The sequence below is a fragment of the Peromyscus maniculatus genome, chromosome 3, assembly GCF_049852395.1.
Source record: "Peromyscus maniculatus bairdii isolate BWxNUB_F1_BW_parent chromosome 3, HU_Pman_BW_mat_3.1, whole genome shotgun sequence".
Classification (NCBI taxonomy): Eukaryota; Metazoa; Chordata; class Mammalia; order Rodentia; family Cricetidae; genus Peromyscus; species Peromyscus maniculatus.
Window position 1 is genome coordinate 121,302,378 of NC_134854.1, and position 24,346 is coordinate 121,326,723.

General features: G+C 44.4%; 1 protein-coding gene across 15 annotated transcripts in view; it reads right to left on the minus strand.

Moving 5' to 3' along the window:
• Foxp1 (forkhead box P1) overlaps positions 1-24,346 on the minus strand; it is a 524,457-nt gene that overhangs the window by 11,002 nt on the left and 489,109 nt on the right. For 10 of the 15 annotated variants that reach the window (XM_015989405.3, XM_076567453.1, XM_076567450.1 and 7 more), the window contains 6 exons: positions 18,589-18,672; positions 9,462-9,663; positions 9,273-9,352; positions 8,544-8,645; positions 5,427-5,548; positions 3,534-3,603 (listed from right to left, as the gene is read on the minus strand). In XM_015989405.3, the coding sequence (XP_015844891.1) occupies positions 3,534-3,603; positions 5,427-5,548; positions 8,544-8,645; positions 9,273-9,352; positions 9,462-9,663; positions 18,589-18,672 (660 nt within the window). Of the gene's footprint in view, positions 1-3,533; positions 3,604-4,877; positions 5,048-5,426; positions 5,549-8,543; positions 8,646-9,272; positions 9,353-9,461; positions 9,664-18,588; positions 18,673-24,346 lie in introns of all 15 variants that reach the window. The other 5 variants (XM_076567455.1, XM_076567454.1, XM_076567458.1 and 2 more) reach the window with 2 other exon arrangements.

The following is a 24,346-nucleotide window of genomic DNA, read 5'->3' on the forward strand; positions in this document are numbered from 1 at the left end:
CTACTGTTCTTTCCTGTCATACCAAATGTAACTATAATGGCCACCCTGTCTGCAATGTGGACAGTTGTCAAAAAACAAAACAAAACAAAAAAACCCACCGGACTGAAGGAGCCCCATTTGTTTCCCCTGGGTAGGAAGTGTGCCCCCGTGACTTTTCCTTTTATTATTCAGGAGGACAGGCTTGGGAAAAGAGGCAGCTGTAATTAGATGAAGATTTATCAAAATTGTCTTCTCGCAGACTACACTATGCCTGGTTTTCCATTCTAATGAGAGAAAGTACGATCACGAGACAATCTGGCAGAGTGGCTTCAGTTGGCCCACCATGTGAGAGCCCTAACTATTCTAGAAAAGCTGGCACCAAAGAGAAGGTATGAGCCAGGAACAAAGGGAGACCAGGAGCGGAGCCGGGCTGCAGTGAGTCTGCCTGTGAGTCGGTTGCGCTCTTGCTCCCTGGATATAACCCGGTGTCTCCCTCCCTCTTTCCCCAGCGGAATTACCTGCTCCCTTTTGGAAAGTAAAGGGAGGAGGGCAAGTTTCTTATGACTTCTTCTGCGGTTCACCAGATAATCAGTTGGTATCCAGCACTTTCTGGATGCATCTTTTATAACTGCAATAAAACATTTCTACTCTTTCTGGGCAGTACAGTTGGCAGAGTAACATCACTGCCAGCTGCAGCTGGGCTGCCACCTTCAGCTGCCTTATGTGAGACCACACAGCGGCCACACTTCCCTGCCATGTCAGTTCTGCCTTGCCTGTCAACTGACTAACAGGCGGCCCTCTCACTGCAAGTACCCCGTGGGATCTGCTCTCACTGGACAGCGTTGCATGGTCAGGATGGGAACGAAGCTGGGGCCATTGCTACCTTGATATTTTATTGGATCCCGAAGCCCTAAACTGAGAAGTGAAAACCATGGAAACAGATACAGTCTGTTAAGATGAGTATCCGTTTACTCTTCTTTATTCGCAAAGTATTATGGGCGAAAGCAACTTCTGATTGACAAAGGATTGTGGATCGCAGGAAGAGGCCCAGCAGCTGCAGTGACGAAAGTCACCCAGTGGCAAGACCTTGTCGTCTTGGTCCCTTAACTCTCAGACACAATGTAAGCACAGAGTCTTGTTCCTTTAAACAAAACCCTAGCCACTGGGCTACAGTAAGATCCTGGGGCCTGGCCCACCACTATGCCTCTTGAATAGTCCTTTGCGGAGTGAAGAAGGATCAGAGCAACCCACAAATTATCACCTTCTAACAGGTCCTTCCTGTAGCTGATGCTCTTAGGAGCAGATGTATCACAATGTTTATAATGGACTTAATTATATAAATGATCCTGGGCACAGTGTGTGGCTTCATATCAAACCGGCACCTCTGCCAGAAACACAAAGGTTTTTAAGTGATGGCACACGAGTCCGTAAGTACCACGGCTTCTGGAACGTTAACTGCTCTGCGTTCCCCGGGGAAAAGGCAGTCTATAAATATGAAGCTTTACGGTTACCCGTAGTTACTTCAGTTTTTCAGAGCATAATGCAATCTGTCCCGAGCCCCATGTTTTATTTCTGTAGTGGATTCTGCTGTCCTATTTTATAAATTGTATATCATGCCGTTATGTCGCTCTAGTAATTTTTTTTTTAAGGATATTGTTGCACTGTTATTTTTACTCGCCTTGAAAAATGGAAGTGGGCGATAATGGAAAGGAAGGCCTGCTGGTGGGCTCTTTATTTAATGTGCATGGCAGGAAGCTGTCTTGTATGATTGGCTGTCTACTGATGGGGAATCCAAATTCAAGAGGAGGAGCAGAGGAGACACTCCTTAAAGTGTTCCTGGAAAGCTGCAGGACAGTTTCGGGTGAGCAGGGGAAACACGCAAGTGTGCAGAGGGTACAAAAACAAAGGTCTCGGAGATGAAGTGTGAACGCGTCTGTAACGATAAGGCACGCTAATTGAAATTAGTCACATAGTTAAGGGAATCCAAAGGACGAGGATCCTTATATATTTTTTTTTCCTTTTCTGCCTCATGAATGTAAAATGTGCTTATAATTTTAATATCATTCCAGATAGAGCCGCCTTTAAATTCATACTTCACAAGACTCCAGGGAAAATAAGTTACTAATGCATGGTATTTACAGAGGCAGCGGGTAAGCGGGCTTTCATTTACTCTTCTAAAGTTACTACGTCAACTACGAGTAATTAAGAGAAAAGCAGAAAGTAGTTTCTCCTGGTAAATTTAGGCAGGCTAGAAAGAAATAAATAGAATCACTGAGATGCTCAGTTCAGTGGGCCTGCCTTGAACTGTGTCGGGGCACATTATCCACGAAGAGCCTTAGGGTGCTGCGGGTGAGCTGGGAAGACAGGCCTGTGGCACGCAGAATATGGGCTCAGTCAATATTTGTTTAGCAAGTGGTGAGAATCAGGCTGCTGTCAATGCCTCCTCCTCCCTCCTCCAGTTCCCATAATGCCACGTGTTCCAAGCCTTCTTCCACTGGCATCCCTTTTGGGCCATTTGTTTCTCTATTTCTGCCTTCACTGAGGCTTTTCTGAAGGACCGTAACATTTCCAAGACATCACAGAATCCAACAACCGATTTTGGGGTGCTACACTATTCACACTGAACAGTGTTCGGAGTGTGCAATAAGTGAGGTTTGTCTGTAGCCTATGTGATAGAAAGGTTGCAAGATTCTTTTGGGCATGTCTTCCTAAACAGACACAATGACTACAAGGATCCTGGCTACCTCTGAGCTCTTAAGGGAGATCTGAGTATGGCATTAGGTATTTAGGTATTTGAAAGGTGTTTTAGGTATTTAAAAGAAGTGATACCAGCTACTATTAATTTTAGAAATAACTTGGTGGTGTGGCAACTGTGAGGAACAAGAAACTTAAGACTGGCTAGACACACAGATTTTCCCTCTCGTCACTCCCACCTAGGGCACGCACCTTCTAGGACCCTCACTGAGGTACTCTAGGACTTACTTGTCAGTAGGAAACAAACATTCTGTGTAAGGTTTGCCTGAACAACTGGTTGGAAACATCTCCTTTCCTTCAGCTTTCTGCTGTTGAAACAGTTGACTTACACAAGAGGAAACAAACCCAGACCCCACTCCCACAGAAAGAAAAGGTGTTGAAATGGACTTTAATAAAGCCTCGCTTTCTCTTTAAACCTGTGAACAATGGAAGGTCATGTGACATGGTGGCCTATCATCCAGCACATTAATAGCTGTGCTAGAGTAATTACACTTGTGGTATTTTTGCCTCAAGTGAAATTCTGAAATAAGAGGATGGAAATTATGATACTGCTGATAAATATTAATAAGTGAACTTTTAATTTTTTTTTTTTGCCACAATATTCAAAATGCTGAGCATCCTGCTAATGCTGAAGCAGTCCAATGTGTTTGCCTCCGGGGAGAACGAGGCTTTGTGCACTTAAGAAAAAAGTTTAACGGAATTAAAATTTAATATCTAATTAGAGCGAGGCTAATATATTTTGAAATGAGTGGGGGAGCCCCGCGCCTGTGCTGCGGATTGGGGATGGCCGTTAATCTTACCTGGAGAGCTGCATTGAGGGGGGTGCAGTAGGCGTGGCTGCTCTGCATGTTTTTAATAAGGGAAGGGTTACTGCGTAAGAAAGAGACAGAAAACGCCAAGTTAAACACAATCCACCCAGGGGGCCTCGCTAAGTTCTGTTTTTAAGTTTGCTGGCAGCCTTTCCACGTTGGAAACTCTGTTCCCCTCCCAGTCACCAAACCGAAGGGAAGTTCAAGCCTATCTGTTTCTCGGGGTTGGTCTGGGTGAAGACCTCTGGGGATGAACCTGGCTGTCCACCCTGGGGAAGCTGTCTGAGATTATAACACATGGGCATTTCCCTCGGAGGCCGGTCCGCAAAGGGTCAGTTGCTGCCCAGACTCCAGCAGGAAGGGGAGAGCCTGGCACAAGGGCAGGCTGCCTGGGACTGCACGAGGAGCCTCTGCTCAGAGGCTTCACTCTTAGCTGAACTTGACCCTGGCCACTGGAGGAACGGCACCACTATTCCTACTTTGTAAAGCAAGAGTTCCAGTGGTTGTCTTTCCTGCCCAGCCCAGTCTGGGAAATCAGTCTAATTTGGTGTTGTTTCTGTTGACTAGGTAAAAGAAGCCAAGATACCTTCTTTTTTTTTTTTTTTTTTTTAAAGAAAAATATCCCTGCTCTAGTTAAAATAAAAAAAAAAAAAAAAAAACACTACAAAATTACACTGGACATACTGAGGGGAAGTGTGGCTTCCAGTAGGTAATGACATTCATTTATCAACAGACTTTGAGGGGAATGACATTATCAATCTTTTCCCTGTGCTTGGGACAATTTGGTTTTCAGTTTTGGAGACAGAGTCTCTTGACAAAGTCCAGGTGGGTAGTGGAATGTGCAGCCCTCCTGCCTCAGCCTCCGGAGGGGGGGGGTGTATGGAGGGGCTGTCATTACAGGCACACCCTTATGTCTAGCTTGCCAGGTACATTTCTAGTTGTTCATAATTACTATGGCTTCAGTGTTCACATAGGAAAAAAAAATATCCCACCAGCTATTATATACTGTAACCATCGTTTCCTTTCACTTGCAGGGATTGTGGGTAACACAGGCAATATCTAGCTTTGAGGGCCCCCCGTAAGCTGCTGAATCGAAATACAGTCAATCATTGGCATTAAAGACAATTTTTTTTTAAAGCACTGTTCTAGGCACTGGCGTTCCAAAGAGAAACGAGCGAGGTCCATGGTCGGATCGACACCACCGTTTAAAAGTCTCTGTTGCAGAAAGCTGTGGCACTGCTCTGGGGTGAAATGTCATACCACATGGGATGAGTCAACCATGCAAAGCCAAAGCAACAGCAGAAACAAAAGAACAAAGCAAGTAAAGGCTCTTACTGTGCGCCAAGCTCGTCAGAGTTTTCACCGGGGCAGTATTTGCGAGGACGGCCTCGTTGAATATGGCGGCCACGTCTAAACTCTTCATCCTCAACTGTCCAAAAGGACCCACACTCATCCTCTACTCTGATAAAGCACTTATGCAGTGAGAGGTTGGTGCGAATGGCACCCTGGGATAGGAGCAGCAGCGAAGGGGATGGAGTGGCAACAGAGGGAGGCGGGGTCGGGGGCGGGCGGGACAGACATCCAATACAGGGGACAGGGAAAAGAAAATAAAATGCAATAAGCATAAGCAAATGGCTTGTGAGGGTTAATAATGCATCGCCGCCTAAAAGCTACTAGCATGGGATGTAACAGAGACCAGCAAGCAGGGGCAGGGGGACCGGTGGGCACACGAGACAGGAGGGATGAAATGCTCTTTCGTTTCCCTTAACTGAGACGACGACATGAAAACCAGTTCTTTGGGCTGACGCCGCCTAGCAGCCTCTAACAGTACGCTTGTTAGCACAATCCGAGCTGGGCTAAGAAGTTCAAACATGGCGGACGTACCCGCTGATCTTTTGTGGCCTCCGTTTTTGGAACTCTACTTCATCCACTGTCCATACTGCCCCTTTAACGTTCTCTACTCGCACAAAACACTTGTGAAGACTAAGATTATGACGCACTGCATTCTGCAGCAAGTATAAAAGAGAGAACATTGACATGTTTTTTTTTCTATAAGAAAAGACTCAAAAAAAAACCCACAGCAGTACATTCAGCCCCCACCCCCAATCTGTAAAATCATCGCCCAGAGCTGTAGCCACCACCACCCTCTCCCCCACCCCTCCCTGTGGAAGACCTTCTTTTGAGTGTCTTTTCTGAGGGGAAAAAAACCCCAAATTATGAATGAATGGTATTCTGGCATTGAAGCCTAATTTCTGGTACCATGTGACCAGAAGATATATTGGTAAATATGCATGCAAGCCCCAACGATGTCAAAATCAGGAGCTGTATAAAGTATAAAAACTATTCTTTACAGACACATCTATGTGGGATTCATAGAAGGGTATTTATTTTTAAATCATGAAAAGTGAACACTCTTAAATACACAGCAACACCTGGCTTAGAAACCATGCCTAGGCTTTATTAAGGGAAGTTCTAAACAGGATTTTACCACTGAGAGTACCGCCACTGTGTGCAGCCAAGATGATTGGGGGCAACCTCAGCACAAGGGATCAGTCTCGACCATCAAACCTAAGCCTTACCTTCCAGAGTGTGTATGAACATGGGTAATTACTCATAGGAACCATTTTAAGTAATTGAGCAAATGCCAAGAACATTCAAGTAGGACTCTCAATGGCAAAATGATGATGTTTTTGCAGTTGGGTTTCTACATTTAAAAGTCATTGTTGGCCCTTGCTAAGTGGGATCCTTCACATCTAACAAAAAGGATGTTCTCAATTCAAGTGTGAAGAGCTTTCCAAGTCTCCTGTTTCCAGGAAAATCCACAACCCTGACGAGATAACCAAACTGGATACACTTCAGTCCTGCCTGGCTGACTTCCTGATCCAGACTGCATGATGGACTTGTATCAGCTTTTCTCATAGAGAATAAGTGGCTCCGTGCGGGCAGAGGAAGCTGACACATCTACTGAGCTTTGGGCACCTTATACAGAAGCCCTCATTTAATCCCGGCATTGCTATTGTTCAGACAAGCTACACTCTTCTCCTACAGTAATTTGCTCTCTTGGTGGCAAATCTTGAAACTCTGAGAGGTCTTTCAGATTTCTGGACAATGATAATTGGTGACTAAGAGGATTCAGGTTACCTAAAAGTTACTCTTCTCTGTGATACAGTACTGGGAGGATAACAGGACAGATTTTATTACGAATGTGATGATGTGTGCACCAGTGGGATCCATGGAAGGAGATGGGGGGGGGAGCGGGCGTGTGAGTACAGCTGGAAGTAGATTCGTGATACCAACATGACTAATCAATATCCTTGATTGAAAAACTTTGTGATGAGTTCCTTAACAACAAAACGTAAATGTAAATGTAACCTATTTTAAGGAAATAACTTCTTCTTTACATTTCATGGGGAATTATTTCCTCCTACTGCGTGGAGGAGACAGAAGTAAATAAAGCCAGTTTCCTTTCAAAATCGCACATGGACACACATGCGAGAGACAGCCGGGGAACCGGGGAACAAGGCAGCATCCGTCACTGCTCGAAATCTTACCTACGCATCAAAATGCACGAAAACTGAAAGACCCCAGGGGCCATTTCTGATAAAAGAATGACTGTATGATTTTGAGGGCTATATATTAAAACAGAAAGGAACGAAAAAATCAAGAGCTTTTTTTTTTTTTTAAAGACTAAGACAAGACGAATGACATTGTTGTATTTTGGCCTTTAGATCATTGTCCCAGTAAGGACACAGAGAGAAAATGATCTGTATTGATGAGTCATTGGGGACTTCTGTAAGACTATATTAGTGACACTTCTGTCTTGGCTTTGCAAAGCCGAAAAAGTGAGATGTAAGTTGAAATTCATAGTCACAACTGGCAATTATTTTTAAATGTGATCATTTGGTATTTATAAAAAGCAATTTGAAGAAAATGCCTACTTCACGCTTCTACTTCTTAAATTTTTAAAAGATTTGTAGCTAAAGAGCCTTTGTATTTTATCTCCTGAGGCAGGCTGGGAAAGAGGCTAAGATCAGTTTCCCGTCAGCCCCCATGTGGCTATTGAATTAATTCTGTGCCTAAACTCATTTTCTTATAGAATTCGAGAAAACCAAAACAGGTTTCTTCCTATTAAATTAAGGAAGTTGTATCCTATAATAGCACCTGTTGAAATTACGGATATGGACAAAGCCTAAATACTAGGTGGTACTAAAAAGATCTACTTGGCAGAGAGTAATAAATTAAAAGTAGGAAGCTGAAGAACGATGTGAAGGCTATTTGTGCAGCCCAGCCTGGCCTTGAACTCTCAAGTCTTCACACTTCTCGAATGCTGGATTATTGGCATGCACCTCCATGCCTACCCAGGAAGGCTTAATGGAACATACGGACTAAATACCACTGAACCTAGAGGAGACTCCAAGCATTTCAGCGGGTTATCTAGCGGAGCTGTGGAATTTGACCTGTTCCATGGCAAATGGTGTCATACTACATAGTTGTGAAAATACCTTTCTTCCTCAGGGTAACCATGAGCCCCTGAACGGGAATCCTTGCATTCTTCAGCAATCACCCTTTTTACTGGGAGTGCATGGGTTGCATAGGTCCCTCTACCTGTGGGGTTGATGAGCTACGATCTAACCACTGAAGGATCTTACTCAGTTTGGCTGTGTCTCTGGGTTCTTAAACGCACCCCTGTAAATGACTGAAAATTACCTTCTAGTGAATGACATGTGGCTTGTGTAAGCAGTCAGGCCAACCTCAGAGCTCAGGGCCACAGTGTCATCTCCTTTCCCTAACCAAGAATTCTCCAGCTGACCTATCCACACCTCTCTTGCAGGGGGCAGGGGAGGAGGACTGCCTCTTCCATTTGAGCATTTCACCCACAACAAAACCCTTCTCCCTGGCACGCTCCCAGTGCAGATGGAATATTCTCGCCGCCCAGTAACTGAATTTGCTCCATTAGAACCTGTGTTCTATCAAGGTCAAATGCAAGTCTGCAAAGCCTACCTTCCACGTGGCTGCATTGCGTCGGAAGTAAGCAAACATTCGTGTGAACCAGTTATAGATTTCGTTTAGTGTTAGCTGCTTTTCGGGAGATTCGAGAATGGCCTGCGAAGCAAGAAAAAAGGATCCAAAGAAGGTAATTGATGACCCAGCTGGCAGAAGCATTTGACTGTTCATGAGAATGTAGAAAAAATAAATAAATAAAAACCCAAACAAACTGGAATCTGGAGCAAATTCCTCAGACAGGTTTCACAAAAATGATCGAAGATTAATGGTTGTATTTAAACAGTTCAATAGCAAAACTCGAAATGGAATTATCTAATTGTTTGGAGTTTTTATTTCTGTTTCCGTACAGAAATATTAATTTATTAGTCATTCATAAAGCAGAATCAAAGAGAAATGCAAAACATTTCACTAGCTGATTAAAGCTCAGTAATTATTTAGAGCTCAGATTAATTCTAGGGATCAGAGATTACTGTAGCTTTGTGATAATTGACTTGCCATCTTTAAACAGCCTCATTCTCACTGTTGTGTGAAATGAATTCCCTAATAATCACATCGTATTGTAATACTTAATCAAAAGCAATTATGTTATATATTGCAGTTTTAAAAAACCTTATAGAAAAGGTTTTAGCATGCTTGCATACTAAGTGGTTTTAAACCTACTTCATCAATATAATATACCCACGTACACCTTTCGATAGCATTTCATGGTCTGTGTTATTTACTTACCTGCCTAATTAAAGATGCATATGTAAATGGTGGTCTAACTTCCGCGTTCTTATAAAATTCTTGGTTCTGCGCAATATCTGCTAAATATATAAGAATCACCGTCCTATTAATGATCACTTTTTAAAAAGGGGCTCATCAACACGAACTGCAGATCCCCCATGCTGCCCCTGGCAAAGAGAGGGCGGCTACCTGAAGAAATGGGCACGTTGTATTTGTCTGAGTACCGCCTGCGGATCGGTCCCACCGTGTGCATGCTGGTGGTGGTGATGACAGAGGGGCCTTGGGTGACGGGAGTTAACGGGGCCGTTGGGGTCGTTGGAGTATGAGGTAAGCTCTGTGGAGAAGCCTCCGATGCGGACTTGGAGAGGGTGACACTTGATACCAGATTCAACTGTGAGGAGAACAGTATTGGTTAGAAGGACTTGAGAAAAGCAAAACCCAAACAAGCTAAACAACAACAGAAACTCACGCAACCAAGAAAGCCTCTCTGTCCCACAGGAAAGATGGGCGGACACCTGGCAAGGGTTACCTCTCTACATTGGTGTGTTTACAGAGGATTCACTTCCAATTAAAGAAAGGTATTCTCCTTTGCATGACATGGAGGATGGGGACTGAAGGAACACCAGCTGGGCCACAGTGGTGTAAAGCTGGCTCGTTCTGTGTGATGCTCAGCAATGTACCACCACAACTGGAAAGCTCTGTCGTCGCCCGATTTCTTTTCCCTCCTAAAATTGCAACAGATTGACTGAGTGGCCACTTAGGGCTCTGAGCCTCCAGAGACCGGCAAGAAGTGACGAGACTCGAGTCCATCGTGAAACTGAACAGACCGCGGGACTGTGCGTGATGGACCTGTGGCTCCTGCTCAACAGTGGCACTTACTCAGGAGGCCCACGTCTATGCCTATGAAGTTGTAGCACTTGGTTGCTTTTTAAAGTTTTAAACAGTCCAGCTATGGAAGTGAGTCTTATCTGAAGCAGTGCAGAGCAGCATTTGTGAGTAGCCTTTTTCCTTCTATTCCACTATGTCCTTTCTTATGATTCTTACACGCCTGGGAGGGATGAGCCTTCTCCAAAACTGGCTGGGACAGGAAGAGTTTGAAAATGCATAAGAACCTAGTGTTTTTCATCATGGTGGTGCAGGTATCAAATACTCAAGAGGACCTCTCCCAAACCCAAGAAACTTCTACAAAGTACACTCTTACTTGGCAACACTTTATCACACCACATTTCAAATCAGTCACCGTAATGTCTATTTTGTCATTGTCAGTTTCAACATTAAACACAAGTATTATTTATGGATGGTATTGAAGGTGTGTCCTTTGCTCCAGTGTATTGGGAAGACTCAATCTTAATTCACACACTAGGAATGAAAGAGACCACGAAAATCTCCCCTGTGCACTAACTTCCAAGGGAAGAAAGAAAAAGGAACGAGCTGCTATCATGAAAGGAACAGTAACAGAAAAACCCAAATTTAGTGCCCCGAGCTAAACAGTGGGCTGTGAGCTTTCAGCTCTGCTTTCCTATTCTCAGTCTGAAATACTGACTCAGCATACCACAAGCCCCCAGTACCTAAGAACAGCAAACTGGGGAGAGAGCAGACACTTGCTGTCCTTCAGCAACCGGGGGCAGTGTGGTAAGCTGCCTTCCCAATGGTGCTAGAAAGGTGACCATGACACACATTGGCAAACCAAGTGCTAAGAGTTCAGAGCAGAGGCCAGGGACAGGGCGGAGCAAGATGCCAATGGAGAAGAGCAAAGGCCGAATGACCTCTTCTTTCCCTCAAGCCTTAACAAGTGCCCAAGTCCAGGAACTGTATGTATTAGCATCAGCCAAAGGGGTGTGTGTATGTCAAGAAAATTAGTGTCTAAAGAACCCAAATACATCATTCGGCTGCTGTAAAGCCTAAACATGAAGAGACTTCGGAAAGCCATGGGTATCATTTACAAAAATACATGCCCTGAAACTCTTGCCCTGAGAGGTTTCATTTCATTCACATGCCTCTACAAATTGCTCGGGTTTTATAGAGAACGAAAGAGAAGCTTGCCCATATCCTTCCCCAGACCCCAAGTCAAACCATATCCTTGTCTGGCTCTACAGCCTCTGTACCCTCTACTTAATGCTCAGCTCATGTCTCACATCAACGCTATGGCCTTTCCTATTCTCTGTTATGTTTGCTTTTGGGAGAGCTTCCACGAACAGCTTTTACTCTTGCTTACAAATGACAATAAATATTGCCAAGAACTTCTAAAGGCCTGAAAGTAGGACTAAACCACATCACTTCTGTCCTTGGGGAGCTTAATGACGAAAGCAGACAAAAAACCCAGACAACAACTCTGAGGCCTCACCCTACTTCTTGACTTCTCCTTTTAGCCTAAGAACATTACCCTATACAGCCCGACTTTCTCAAACAAACAACGACAATGATGTTGAACATGAGAGTCCACATGATTCCTTCCAGTTTGTGAGAAAGTGCAGCAAGTCCTATATCACCATTCAACAGGTACAAGCCCATCTTTTTGAGTGCCCAGATCTTAAAAGAACTGATGAACCCCCACACAGAGACATGCCATCAGATGTGCATAGATTCGACTCTGGCAGCTTTGACAAGGGGCTCAATACTTGGACCAGTTCTACTGGAGACAGCAACAGTGAAAAGATAGATCCCCCCAGGCTCGCCCAGTCCAGGAAGAGGGTAATGCAGGCTGGATTTTCTGGATGCTTTTGAATGTAGGTAGGAACTGGAAATAAACACTGAGCTCAAAGTCAGAGGTTTACCAGGCTTGACAAATGACACCATGATTCACACCCACTGCTGGGCTGTCTCTAATAAGCCACAGAGGAAGCAGCCAATCTCAGCTAATTACCAGATAAAAATGTATTGTAAGGACTCTAATTAGGAGATGCGGATGGAGGTGATCTAATGATTAAATGGTGTATTCGACTGACCCCACCATCAATGTGCAGTGGTGCACAATGTCGCTGGAATATTTTGTAGAAACAGTAATTTTATTTCAGGGAGGGGAGACAGTAATATTTGTAATGATGGCTATGAGGTAAACTAATTAAAAGACAGTTCCTAGAGGAAAAGGGTGTCTGGGAGCAGCTGCGGCCATTCCAAACCCAAGTGCCAAGTCTCAATGGAAGGGCTTCAGTCAAGTGGAAAATTTCTGCCTGACCTCTGCCCTTGCTATTAATTTGCAGAAACACTAATGACACATATACATATTCCCACAAAATTGTTCTAATTGCTAATTTGCCAAAGGAGCCTGGATTCTAAATTAAACATGACTGTAGCCTGTGAGGGAAGAACAGAAAGCTGGGGACTCCAAACAGAGGGAGCTCTGCCATGCAAGACCATCAGAAGGGTGGACCACCAAGTTAATGAGACACAACCCTGGCAGCTGCTGGGCAAGCTTCTCAACTTTTAAACTTCTGTCTAGTGATCACATGTGTGTCTCGAGGAGAAGCCATCTTTCCAAGAAAAGGAGAGGGGTATCAGGAAGGATTCAAAACACACCGTGTTCACATAAAACCTGCTCTTACAATGAAGAATTCTACCCAAAACATTGAAAACAAAATAATAATGAGCTACCACAAGCTTAGAAGAGCAAAGTGGGGCACTGGGTGTGTGTGTGTGTGTGTGTGTGTGTGTGTGTGTGTGTGTGTGTGTGTGTGTGTCTCAGTCAGGGAAGGGCTTGCTCAAGGATGCAGACCTGAGTTCACCTCCATAGCACACACAGGTATGATGGTTATAATGCCAGCCCTAGGAAGACAGAGACAGGAGGATCCCTGGTGCCTGTTGGCCAGTCAACCTAGTTGAGTCAAGTGTTCCAGGCTCAGTGAGAGATCCTGTCTCAAAAAAAGAAGTTGAGAAAGACATGGAACATCGACCTCTGACCTCTGTACGCGCGCGCGCGCGCGCACACACACACACACACACACACACACACACACACGCACACACATGAGGGGGGGGGAGAGAGAGAGAGAGAGAGAGAGAGAGAGAGAGAGAGAGAGAGAGAAAACAAATCAGGAACACGCACACAGAGGCACACATACACACAGATAAAAGAGCAAATCAGGAACAGTGATGTGGGTTTTTCGCTGTTATCTTGAAATATGCATCTTAATTGTCAATTATTAAATCTTTAGACAATCATCAAGGAAAAAGGAAAGCTTTGGTGTTCCATGTTTCTAAGTGTAGGTAAGGGTTTAAAAGAGAATTTTTTTTTTCCAGGGCATGGAGCAGGAAGGGATTGGACTGGGAGGGTTTCTTTCCCTGATGGAAAGCCCATTTTTCTCATTGTGTTCGTTTGCTATTTAAGAAGAGGTTGCTATGTTTAGAAAAGCTAGTAACGCAGATATTTTTCTCCATGGCAAGTTGCCACTGAAGGGATGATTTCAGCAAAGATAATCTCTTTCAAACTCTGGCCAGAAGCTAAATTCTTATGTCACTTAAAGTTGCTGCAGGCTTTTAGCTTTTAAATAAAAATACAAACAACCGTGCTATCAAGTCTTGACTTTTACCTCAGTTTGGTTACCAAAGGGCTTTCCTGGAAGCGTCTACTGTTGAAACTGTCCCAACCATCAGCTACCCAATATTGTACTTTGTCCTTTCTAAAAACAAAAATCAATCTTTAGTTTTTCCATAGCACGCTCCCCTCAAGTGTAAGGATGGTGAGTCACTCACACTTAAAAAAATAAAAAATAAACAAACCGCTGATGCAAACCCCAGGCAGAAGCAGACTTGTTAGGGAGTATTCCCACAAGAACTCATCTTTTGTTTTTGTTTGTGCTCTTGCTTCTCATGAAAACAGATTCTGAGAACAAAAGAAAAACCTGAAACCAAAACACCAGAGACCAGCACTTCACAGGAGGGACTTGGGGCTCACCCAACTGGTTTCTCTGCTGCGGCCTGGATGGGCTGAGAGGCTCGGGTCCTGCCCTCACCTGCAATGTTCTGAGGCTGGAGGCTGCCTTTGTAGGCATGAATCACCAAGTTCAGACTCCATGGACAGAGGGCAGGCAGTGGGTGGTAGGGGGGAGGCCTTTGGAGAGGACTCTGCGCTCTGGTGGGAGCCTGGCTTATTCTAGAGACTCAGAGGGTGGCAGTCCTGGCAGGGACAGGAACAACAAACCTGAGCTGAGGTGCGGAAGGGGACTTAACAAAAAGCAGTCTATAGAACAGCTTTTGTGCGCCGGATTGCAGAGTCCAGTCCCTCTTTGTGAGTGGCCAACATGACTGCTCCAAGGCCCCTGCAGCCCACACCTGGTCACCCGTTCCTTGAAGTTCACAGGCTCTTTTTTTCAAGGGGATGGAGGGACCCCTCTGTTTTCAAAGGAGCTAAAAAAACTATTTCAAAACAGCCCTAATTGCTAGAGTTAGAGTCAATGCACAAAGAGGAAAATCTCTCGGGCTGCATTTCATTCTAAAAGTGTCTTACGAATTTTTCATGAAGTAGGCTCCAATACCTGTGCTGCAATTACTTGCCCACCAAAATCTCAAAGAATGTGGTTTCTCCAGGCCTGGGGAGTAGTTCTCCCGAGTGCAGGGATCCGCAAAGCAAAGTTCTTCCCCCTCCCCATCATGAAGTGGGGTTTACACTCCTAACACCAGCGTAGCAAAGTGGCTCTGTAAGAAGTCACTGACAACTGAAGAAAGTCCTAACACAGACATGTTTCCTTTTGTTGTCCTTCTGTGTTCAGTTACATCTTCGCCAATTCTGCATGGAGTTAAGTATAGACGCGACATTGTGCTGTTCACTCCGGGAATGGAACCGGGTTTGGAACAAAGGAAGATCAGACTATTTTCTCCCTTTCTGCTGTTACTTCTCTTTCCGTGGGAAACAGAAGAACTTTTAAATCTTAAACTACAACAAATTTGGCTATTGTAAACATATGTCAACAAGAGTCTTTTCTCTCTTGGTACCTAACTGCTAGAACTGGCTAGATGCTAGCGAGGCCTTTTCAAGCAGGGCCCGGCTCAGCTGACAGCTGAATTCTGAGGTTGGTGATTCCTCCCCTTCCGGCATTCTGACCCTCATCATACATGTTCCTCTCCCAGCCCCCGTCCTCACACACACACATCCGTGTAGCCACTCCTCCCCAGAGGCAAGAGCTGGGAAGCTGACCTCTTTCCTTCTAGAGAATTCTATGCAGCTCTTAGGTTTCAAACGACACATCGTTTCCTCAGGTCACTTTTCCCAGTCACATACAGCATTCTCTATGCAACAAATAATCTATGTGTGTATGGGTATGTGTATACATATGTGTGGATATATGCATGCAATTATTTGGTAGCTTGTTCACAAGACTCCAAACACCTCTCTGGCAAGTACAGGTCTTTCTTGTTTGACCATATTCAGTATGTCACTGTGGCCAAGTAATTATCCCTTGATGGAATGGCTTGATTTCTACATTCAGGAATTCCAACTCTGAGAAAAGAGATGTGATGGCCATCAGAAGACATGCTACCCAAGGAGTCAGCAAGACCCGAGGCTGGGGATATACTGTTCCCATCAGCCATACATTTGCAGCCCATTGTGGGTGAACCTTGTCAGAGCCTTGTCTACACCCTTGGGCACTGTTCTGGGAATGTGCACATTTTGTCACTATCCAAACCTAAAGATGTGCCCCATGCTGGGATCCAGAAAACACACCTCTGAGCTGATGCAAGAACCACCTGAGAACGTGTTGGCAGCTCTCGGATGGGAGGAACTGAGGACATGGTGGACCACTGGCTACAAAAGCCACTTAGCACCCAAATGACATTTAGCGAAGGGCAACATTTACAGCTGAGCATTCTATCACTTAGTGACTAAGAATTTTAAAATAAACACCAAGTTCCTTTTAAACAGAAATGGAAAAAGAAACAACTTCATAAACTCACTGGCATGGTTGTAATGTGGAAGTCCCCATCTATGGTTAGATATGAAACTCAGTGGATTCTAGAAGGATGCTCATTCAAATGCTCACCAGCCATTCATTCTATTATTTAGGGTGGAATAAATTAATTACAGGCTGGAGGGAATATTTTGAATGTTAGGATCAGTCACCAGATAGCTCTGAGTCCCTAAAGTTGAAATCATCAAGGGGTCTGAAATATGCATGGGCTTTTTTTTTCCTTTCTTTCTTTTCTTTTGGCAAGGAAGTGAAAATTTATGCAAAACATTACACGTCTATCTTTTATAATTAATTTTCCAATGCCTCACCTATACATATTTTAATAATTCCTGATTTATAAGATGGTATCTATAATAAAATTTTCTATTTTCCAATAAATGAAAAGGAGGCAGGTTCACTCCGACAACAGAGTGTCACACAATATCTACGTGTCAGGCACCAATTTTTAGTTCTTACATGTAAGTTAAAGGATAAGGAATTTATAATGCTGCCTGTGAGGGGAACCACTTTTCATACACAAATGTGATTTTTTTCCAAAGGGTAATACAACAGTACATTTACATAAACTAATCCAAACAATCTATGTATTTGACAATGGCAAACCTCACACAGACAGGCTATTGTTGGTTTACATCTTGGAGTTCTTTATACTGGCTTGTAGCACCGCTCTAGCTGTCAAAGGTTTGACTTGGACGCTAAATAAATGGTTATAGAAGTGCTGTGCAGCGATATTGGACTTCTTTGCAAAAGAAAACCTGCTGTGTATGAATTCAAAAGCTATTAATTTTTCAGTCAAAAATATTCGTGCCTATTTCTTTTAATAAAGAAATACTGTGCTGAGCTTCTAAGAGATAATGTTGACTAGTGGTAGAGAATTTTCAATAGAGCAGTTAAAAATAAATTTAGTAGGAGGTCCCCTTCAAAGTTATAATTTTCTAGAATGTAAAACATTTTTTTTTCAATACTAATCAAGACAAACCTTCCTTCCCTGTTCATTCCCTCACCCCTAGCTGCTTCTCTTGTTTATTGGCTACTTAGCACAGATCCACAGGGAGACAGCGCATCAAGGGTCCTCATGTGCCCATGTGGGCTTATATACATGGTGCTCAGGGCTAGTCCCAGGCCCCATTACCCACTGAGGACCCCAAATGGACTCTGTTGTTCCATCTCTTTACATGGATTCCTCCTCTGCCTTGATCCAAAATGAGCCTATTGCCAGAGTGTTACATTCAATCATGACTCTATCATGGCTGTTTTTAATTCATGGAGGGAGATGGGGACAACCTGTCTATCCCTGTTGCTATGTGTGAAGACTTAGCGTCTTCAATCTGAAGGAAGCACTTCACTAAAAACCACTGAGGATCTCCAGACAGGTCCAGGGCAATCACTCCCCTTTGCCACCGGTCATGCCACCATTTCAGGGTAGCGTTAATTCTTCCCAACAGTCATCTGAAAAGAAGAGATGAAGAGCAGCTTCGGATGGTCTGGCTCTTTCCCCATCCTTTCCTTTTTGGTAGCTTACCCATCCTATCCTGCAGCCATTTACTGTGAGATACATGGAAGCTAGGACTCTTTCTCAGTAAAAATGGATGCGTGGAGTGTTTAATGATTTTATGTCCTGTATCTCAGTAATGTGTTCTGCTTCAGACATTAATTCTGTCTGCCAACTGCATCTTGGCAGGCTACCATATTTGCTGGGTTAATAGTCTGACTCCGTTTTATTTCTATCACCATACATCATACATATAGGGGTGTATGTTTGCTTTATTTATAGAAAAAAAATCCGTCAAAACAGATAAACCAATACTTTGCCATTATGCTGCATCATTGCATGTTGATTAAAATTGCTGCTACTAACTATAGATTGTCAACGCTCAATTAATTTTCACATAGGGACTCCCAGCAAAATCAAATAAAGTCAGCGTACCTTTAAATTTTACAAATCTTAAAATCAGGCACCAAGGCATGGCCTCCATTTTGAATAATCAGCTAGAGCCACTAGGAGACTTCCAGAAATGCATGTGAGTGATACCAATGCTGATGAGATCAGTTTACGGTTTAAAAACAAACAAACAAACAAACCAACAAAACAAGGTTCAAGGCAGGATGTTTGCTTTAGGTCTCATATGCCTACCTAGATCTCAACTTTAAGGCCCAGTACAAGGAAATACGACAAGCAAAGCCAACTTCTAAAAACCGGGGATGGATACCATGTCTGTCTCATCCTGGGTCTCTCCCAGATGCCTAGCATCCTGCCTGTCTTCTCCATGAAAAGCCAGAAAGAGTCAGGTGAAGGAGGGCTTGGAACTCCCAGCTGCCCTCTGGAGCTATTCTCCCAGTGCTTGAGGTGGGATGCAGAGAAGGAATACCACTAGTTTATGGTGCCATTCCCCCAGGTGGGGACCAGTACTTACGGGCTGAGGGGCAGCTTTGGGTTCTGTAGACTTCACATGCAGGTGGGTCATCATGGCTTGCAGGCGCTCTTTGTCTTTTGCAAGCTAATGGGAAGAAAAGGCTTTGTTATGTCTTTGAATAGAGATGTGTGACTCTTTCAAATACCTCCAACTATGCATATCCCAACTAACTACAGCACATGATAGAATCATTTTTATTACTTCATCATTTGAAATCTACAGGACCCCTGCCAAAGTCTGAGGAACCGGAGGTGTTGATGTGAGATTTCCCAACACAAGGTGCATTAGTCTTTAACTGGGACATTCTAGACCTGCTGGCACCACAGAGTCCCAGGGAACATGGACAGCTCAAAGGCAAGCATGAATCATGCCCATTAGCCAAGCTGATTCATGAGGAGGCCACGGGAAGATGAGCAGCTAGCTCACACTCATAAACTCATCTGTTGTGCTTGTGGACAAACTCATGGACACCTGGATACACTTGTGGAAAGCTGGCTGAGTCTATCTTACAGGGGCTGGCAGGTGACAATGGCTGGGAGGAACGAGGCTACCAGGACTGAGGGTTCCCATTATTAGGTGAACAGTAAGTTCCCTGTTCCAGGGGTTCAATATCTGAGTACCCACTAGATAGATGTTCTCTTAATAATCCCAGTGTCTTCATTCCATGAAAAGTTACCTTCTGATGTCACAGATGTTTCTAACTGGATAGGCAGAGTGGAAAAGTCGCTATTCATTAGATGCTATAACCTTTATGCTGGTTTTGGACCATTTTGATATAGTTGTAACTTGGTTATATCACAAGAGAGGTGGGGCAAGGACCTCTAGTGAAGACTTTTAGATAAGTAGTGTCTAATATGGACTCCAAAAATAAAGTGAAGTCGAGGAAACAGATGCAGCATGAAGAGACAATGTAGACTCGGGAAGGGGAGGAATATTTTTGCACTAGTGTGTGCATCTTCCAAAGTTTCACAGATAGTTTGTCCAAAACAATGCCTCAGAAGCAGGGTAGGGAACCTATTCTTTTAATACCTCATAGTTTTAAATCTTTAGGAAGTAAGGTTTTTTTTTTTTAGTCTAAAATTATGCCAAAATTAAACCCACTTCACATTTTTAACCAAGTTATTTCTGGTGGTGGGGAGACAGGAGGTCGGGGCTCAGGAGTCAGGGGAAGACAGAGAAAGGGGGCCAGGAGCAATGGCAAAAGAAGACACGCGTCTGCCTCTTCCCCACTGGCTGGCTCAGTCAACAGCCATATCACACTTGAGTTTTTATTTCTTTTTATTCCCTTGTGGTTCAGGGAGGAATAAATTAAGAAGAAGAAGAAGTGGGGTGTGTGTGTGTGGAGAAAGCCTTCCAGTGTTAGCATTTATCTTTCAACAAACAGGAAATGAAAATGACGCCATCTTAGGGTGGGCTTTATGTTACCATCCCGTTCTTTGGAGCATTACTGTGCTGCCAAACTAAGACTCTCTAAACACATAACGCCAAAGGAATTTGGGGTTTCAGAGCGGCTCAGACAAAACATTTCAAATGTTGGGAGCAGCATTTTTCTATGGTTATTCCTTTTTTTATGTTAAGTGCCGTAAAGGTTTGTTTTTCTATTGTTGTTGCCTTTTTGTTTGTTTGTTTTTGTTTTTTATACTAAAACTAAACTCCTCTGAAAATGTCTTTGTTGTTGTTGTTGTTGGTTTTAAGTTTGTTTTGAAAACTCTCACGGGGCAGAAAGGAATTTAGCCATGCATACCACTCTTTCTCAAAACATGAGGTAAGTACACTGCCCATGCCGAACAACACAAATTAAAGGGTGAAAGGTGGTATTTACCCAAGAGGCTGCTGCATATTAATTGTGACTTAATTTAGGGGTAAACATCTCTGATGTAGCAATTACAAGGAATAAGGATGGTAAAAGGAGTTAAAAAAAAAAACCCTAAAGCCCCGGCACCAGGCAAGATCCTCTCCTTACCCCGAGCCTGACCTTCCAACAGACAAGGGCAAGGACAATGTGTGCGTTTGCAGGGCCACACACACACCCTGAAGTTTACTGCCCCTGGGAACACATCCCACAACCCCCTCAGTGCCACCAACTTTTCCAGCATTGCTTCATTACATCATGTGAGGATACGGACATCTTATGGTAGGGAATACGGCCTTAGTACACCCTCTTCCCTCGGGAGTCCATGAAAAGCCAAGAAAAGGGGGTTGAGAAACTGTCCAAAGACAACTAGCCATCTGGCTGACAAATTAAAAAATAAAATATGTTGTGATGTCCAAAGAGACTGGTTCTCAAAAGCTTCCCCAGTAGGTGCTATACGGGCAGGCCAGTGGGTCACTGGAAGGAGCTGGGCTGTACACCAGCTCTCTTGAAAGACAGCAGAATGGAAGGAGAGATTGGACACGCTATCCTACTGTGCTGTGTTCAAATCCTGGCCTCTGAGCACATTCTGTAATCCTCGCGAGCATTTCATTTTTTTCTTCTAAATACGGATTCCTCATCTCGGAACCCTTTGGGTTGTTCTGAACATGAGTTCTGTACAGAGCAAGCTCGGTGCAGCGACTAATGAATGCTTCACGGAGGTTAAAAATACCTGCTGCAGTTTTTTTTTTTTAAAGAAGAAATTAAATCAGTCTAGTCTACATTGGCTGGGTATATCTTTGGAATCAGGATCCACATAATGGGGTGTAACAGAGTCAGCTGTGAGTCTGGGTGGGGAGAGAAATAAGCCTCCGTTTTTTAAGACTAGAACAGGGCAGACAGCACAGGGAAGATGATGTCTAACTCTGATAGATTTATCGCTGGGCCTGACTGTATCTCGCCCTCAGCCCTGGGCAACTGATTTGTCTCCGCTGGATGGTATCGGTCACCCTCTCTTCTATTATCCAGGCCTCAAGTTGGGTTTTAGACAAGGTGTGGAAGCTAAGAACTCGTGCACTGCTCCAAGACCACCGACAAATGCCAAAGACAAGGCATTCCACCACTCAATGTCTGCACAGACGAACCCCAGGGAGATCCAGCGCATGCTTTTGTCAGGGAAAGGGAGCAGAGTTGGGGGTTCCCTCACCATCTCCCTTCTGCCTGCTGTCAGGGGGACTATTTTCAGGGCAATCTGGCAGCTCCACTGAAATGAGTGAGGGGAAATACGTAAATGTGCTCCAGTTATTAGGGACCGATGAGGGGAAGGTGTGAGCCATTTACTTGCTTGGACAGAAATAAAGATCACTGTGGCTCTGGGTCCCCTTGACTTATGTACTGTAGTTGGGGAAACTGAGGCACACAGGATGGACACCTGTAAGGCCACAGCGCCAAGAAAGGACAGAAGTAAGGCCGGAATCCTGCTTTATAATGCTGGCTCTAACTTGACCCAAAGGGACTGACTCCGCTGGGACCTTCCCCGAATGACAAATGTCTTCCCCTCTACCACTCCTCGCCCTGACTTAGGACACCACTGACACAGGAGTGGGATGGACAGTGGCGGCAGGTGACCCACCCGAGGAGCAGGAGGGACTGAGATGTCCCCAAGGAGACCACCACTAAACTCTGAGGTTTCAATGAAGCCTGCTAAGGCACCTCTCAAGAGAGGACACAGGAAGTCTGGGCTTTTGAAGGGCCACAAGAGTGCACGTAAAAGCAAAGGAGTCTGGTGACCCCGGTCTTCCATGGACTTCAAACGGGACTATCCCCCTTTCAGAGCAAGCTTTTATGCAGCAAAGACCCGACAGACAAACCTCACTTTGACAGACAGCACCCAGTTACACTGCTCCCTTAACTGCACACGATCAGAGCAAAATGGAATAAGGTGTCAGAAATCAAACCCACACACCCTGAACAGGAGTCTCTGGAGGGAAGGAAGGCAACTCCAACTCTTCCACCAACCTGATCAGCTACCAAGTGGAAACGCTGTACCCAGTCCGCAGACATTCACACGCCTTCTGAATTCAGCACTGGGACAAACTGGTGAAGATTTCCCAACCATCAACTGCCATGTTCAGCTGGTGGGTGACCCACAGTTCATTTCACCCCAACTCAAGAATTTCCCTACTTTTATTGTGTTCCTTCATCATCTTAACATTCCTCACATGTTGTTATTAAAGACTCTCTTGACATTTAAAGCAGACACATACTAATAGTCAGTCATAGTCTCGGAATCCTAATGCTTGCAGACTTAGGCAGGATTTAAAATTATGAAAAAAATCAGTGTCTTGGTTTTCAAAGAAGGACGTGGAAGTGAGAAACCCAAATGCTCGCTCCCTCTCCCTTTCTCTGGCTCCAGCCTCAAAGCCCCGGCCACAGGAGGTCACAGCAATGCTCTAATGCTCGGCCTTTGCTGTCTCTGACTCTCTGAGCTTGCTCAGGAGAGGCAAGAGGTTCTGTGGGGCTGCTGCTATGAGGAGATGTCCTGAGCACGACCACAAAAGTGGTTAGGAAGGGCCAAAGGGGGACACATTACAGATAATATATTTGCTGAAGTCTAGGAAGCCGGTGTGATTACAAATAGCCCCGCTAATGGTGGGGTAATCACATGCAAAGCCCATACTGTAATTAATTTGTGTTAGGATTAATGTCTCCCCCTGCTACCGAAACCTGGGCACTTTTCTCTCAGCTGACACTTTTGGAGAGCTTGTAGTTCCCAGTGTGGCCAAGTTATCCAACTCCCCATTGGTTCCTGAGTCACTGGGCAGGATGCCTTGGGAAGGAGCTCTAGGAGGCAGGCAAGGAACATAGTGTCATAGCCAAATGTTAAATCTAGCAGCTGGCTCCGGAATGTGTAAGCTCGGAACCCTATGGGCAAAGGAAGAGACTCCGGGCTATACTGCAGGTAGGTAGCACCACCAATTAAATGGTGATCAGCCTGGAGTGGGGAGGTGGGCTTTTTCTACCATTCACCACTAGCCTGAAACAGATTAACTTGATGGTTTAAGCTAGTGGTTCTCAACCTGAGAGGACGCTTTCATGGGTGTTGCCTAAGACCATCCCAAATATCAGATATTTACATTACAATTCATAACAGTAGCAAAGTTACAGTTAGGAAGTAGCAATGAAAATAATTTTATGGTTGGGGGTCACCACTATACAAGGAACTGTATTAAAGGGTTGCAGCATTGGGAAGGCTGAGAACCACTGCTCTAAGCAACTCAGTGTCCTTATCTGGTGGGTGGGAAATGAACATGGTATCTTTGACTCTTAGATGTCAATGATGGCTACAATTCCTACAGACAGAGTATCACCTTCAAAGGACCATGGAGAAGCATTACAATAAGCATGCCTAGTAGATACACCCCACAGACTGATTTCCATTCCTTACATAAAAATGGACGAGGATCAGGGGAAGTGGGCAACAGTTCTTAACGGAGGGATTTGATAAATTGTGGGTGCAAAGCCTCAGGGACAGTGACTCGTATATGAGGAGGCCAACGGTCATCTAAGAGATGTTCCAGACCCCCTCTGAGCTATGTATAAGCAGGACACAGAACAATGGATGATCCCTCCCACAGCAGTCCCAGCTTTTAAACTGGAAATCCTAGGTCCTGGGAATTTCCTCAAACCTAGGGGGGCAGGCTGGGATGGCTGGTCACTCTACTTGGTGGAGATCAGCTAGATTCATTTTGAAAAAAAGAATTGTATTTTTTTTTCTCTCCATCTCCTCTATACAATCTGGGCACATTCTCAAGTGGCTGCCTTGACCTGGAACCTCCTTGTTAACAGCCTCTGCCACTGTCCCCTGCACAGGAAACTCGGAGTGCTTGCTACAGCACTAGAGGC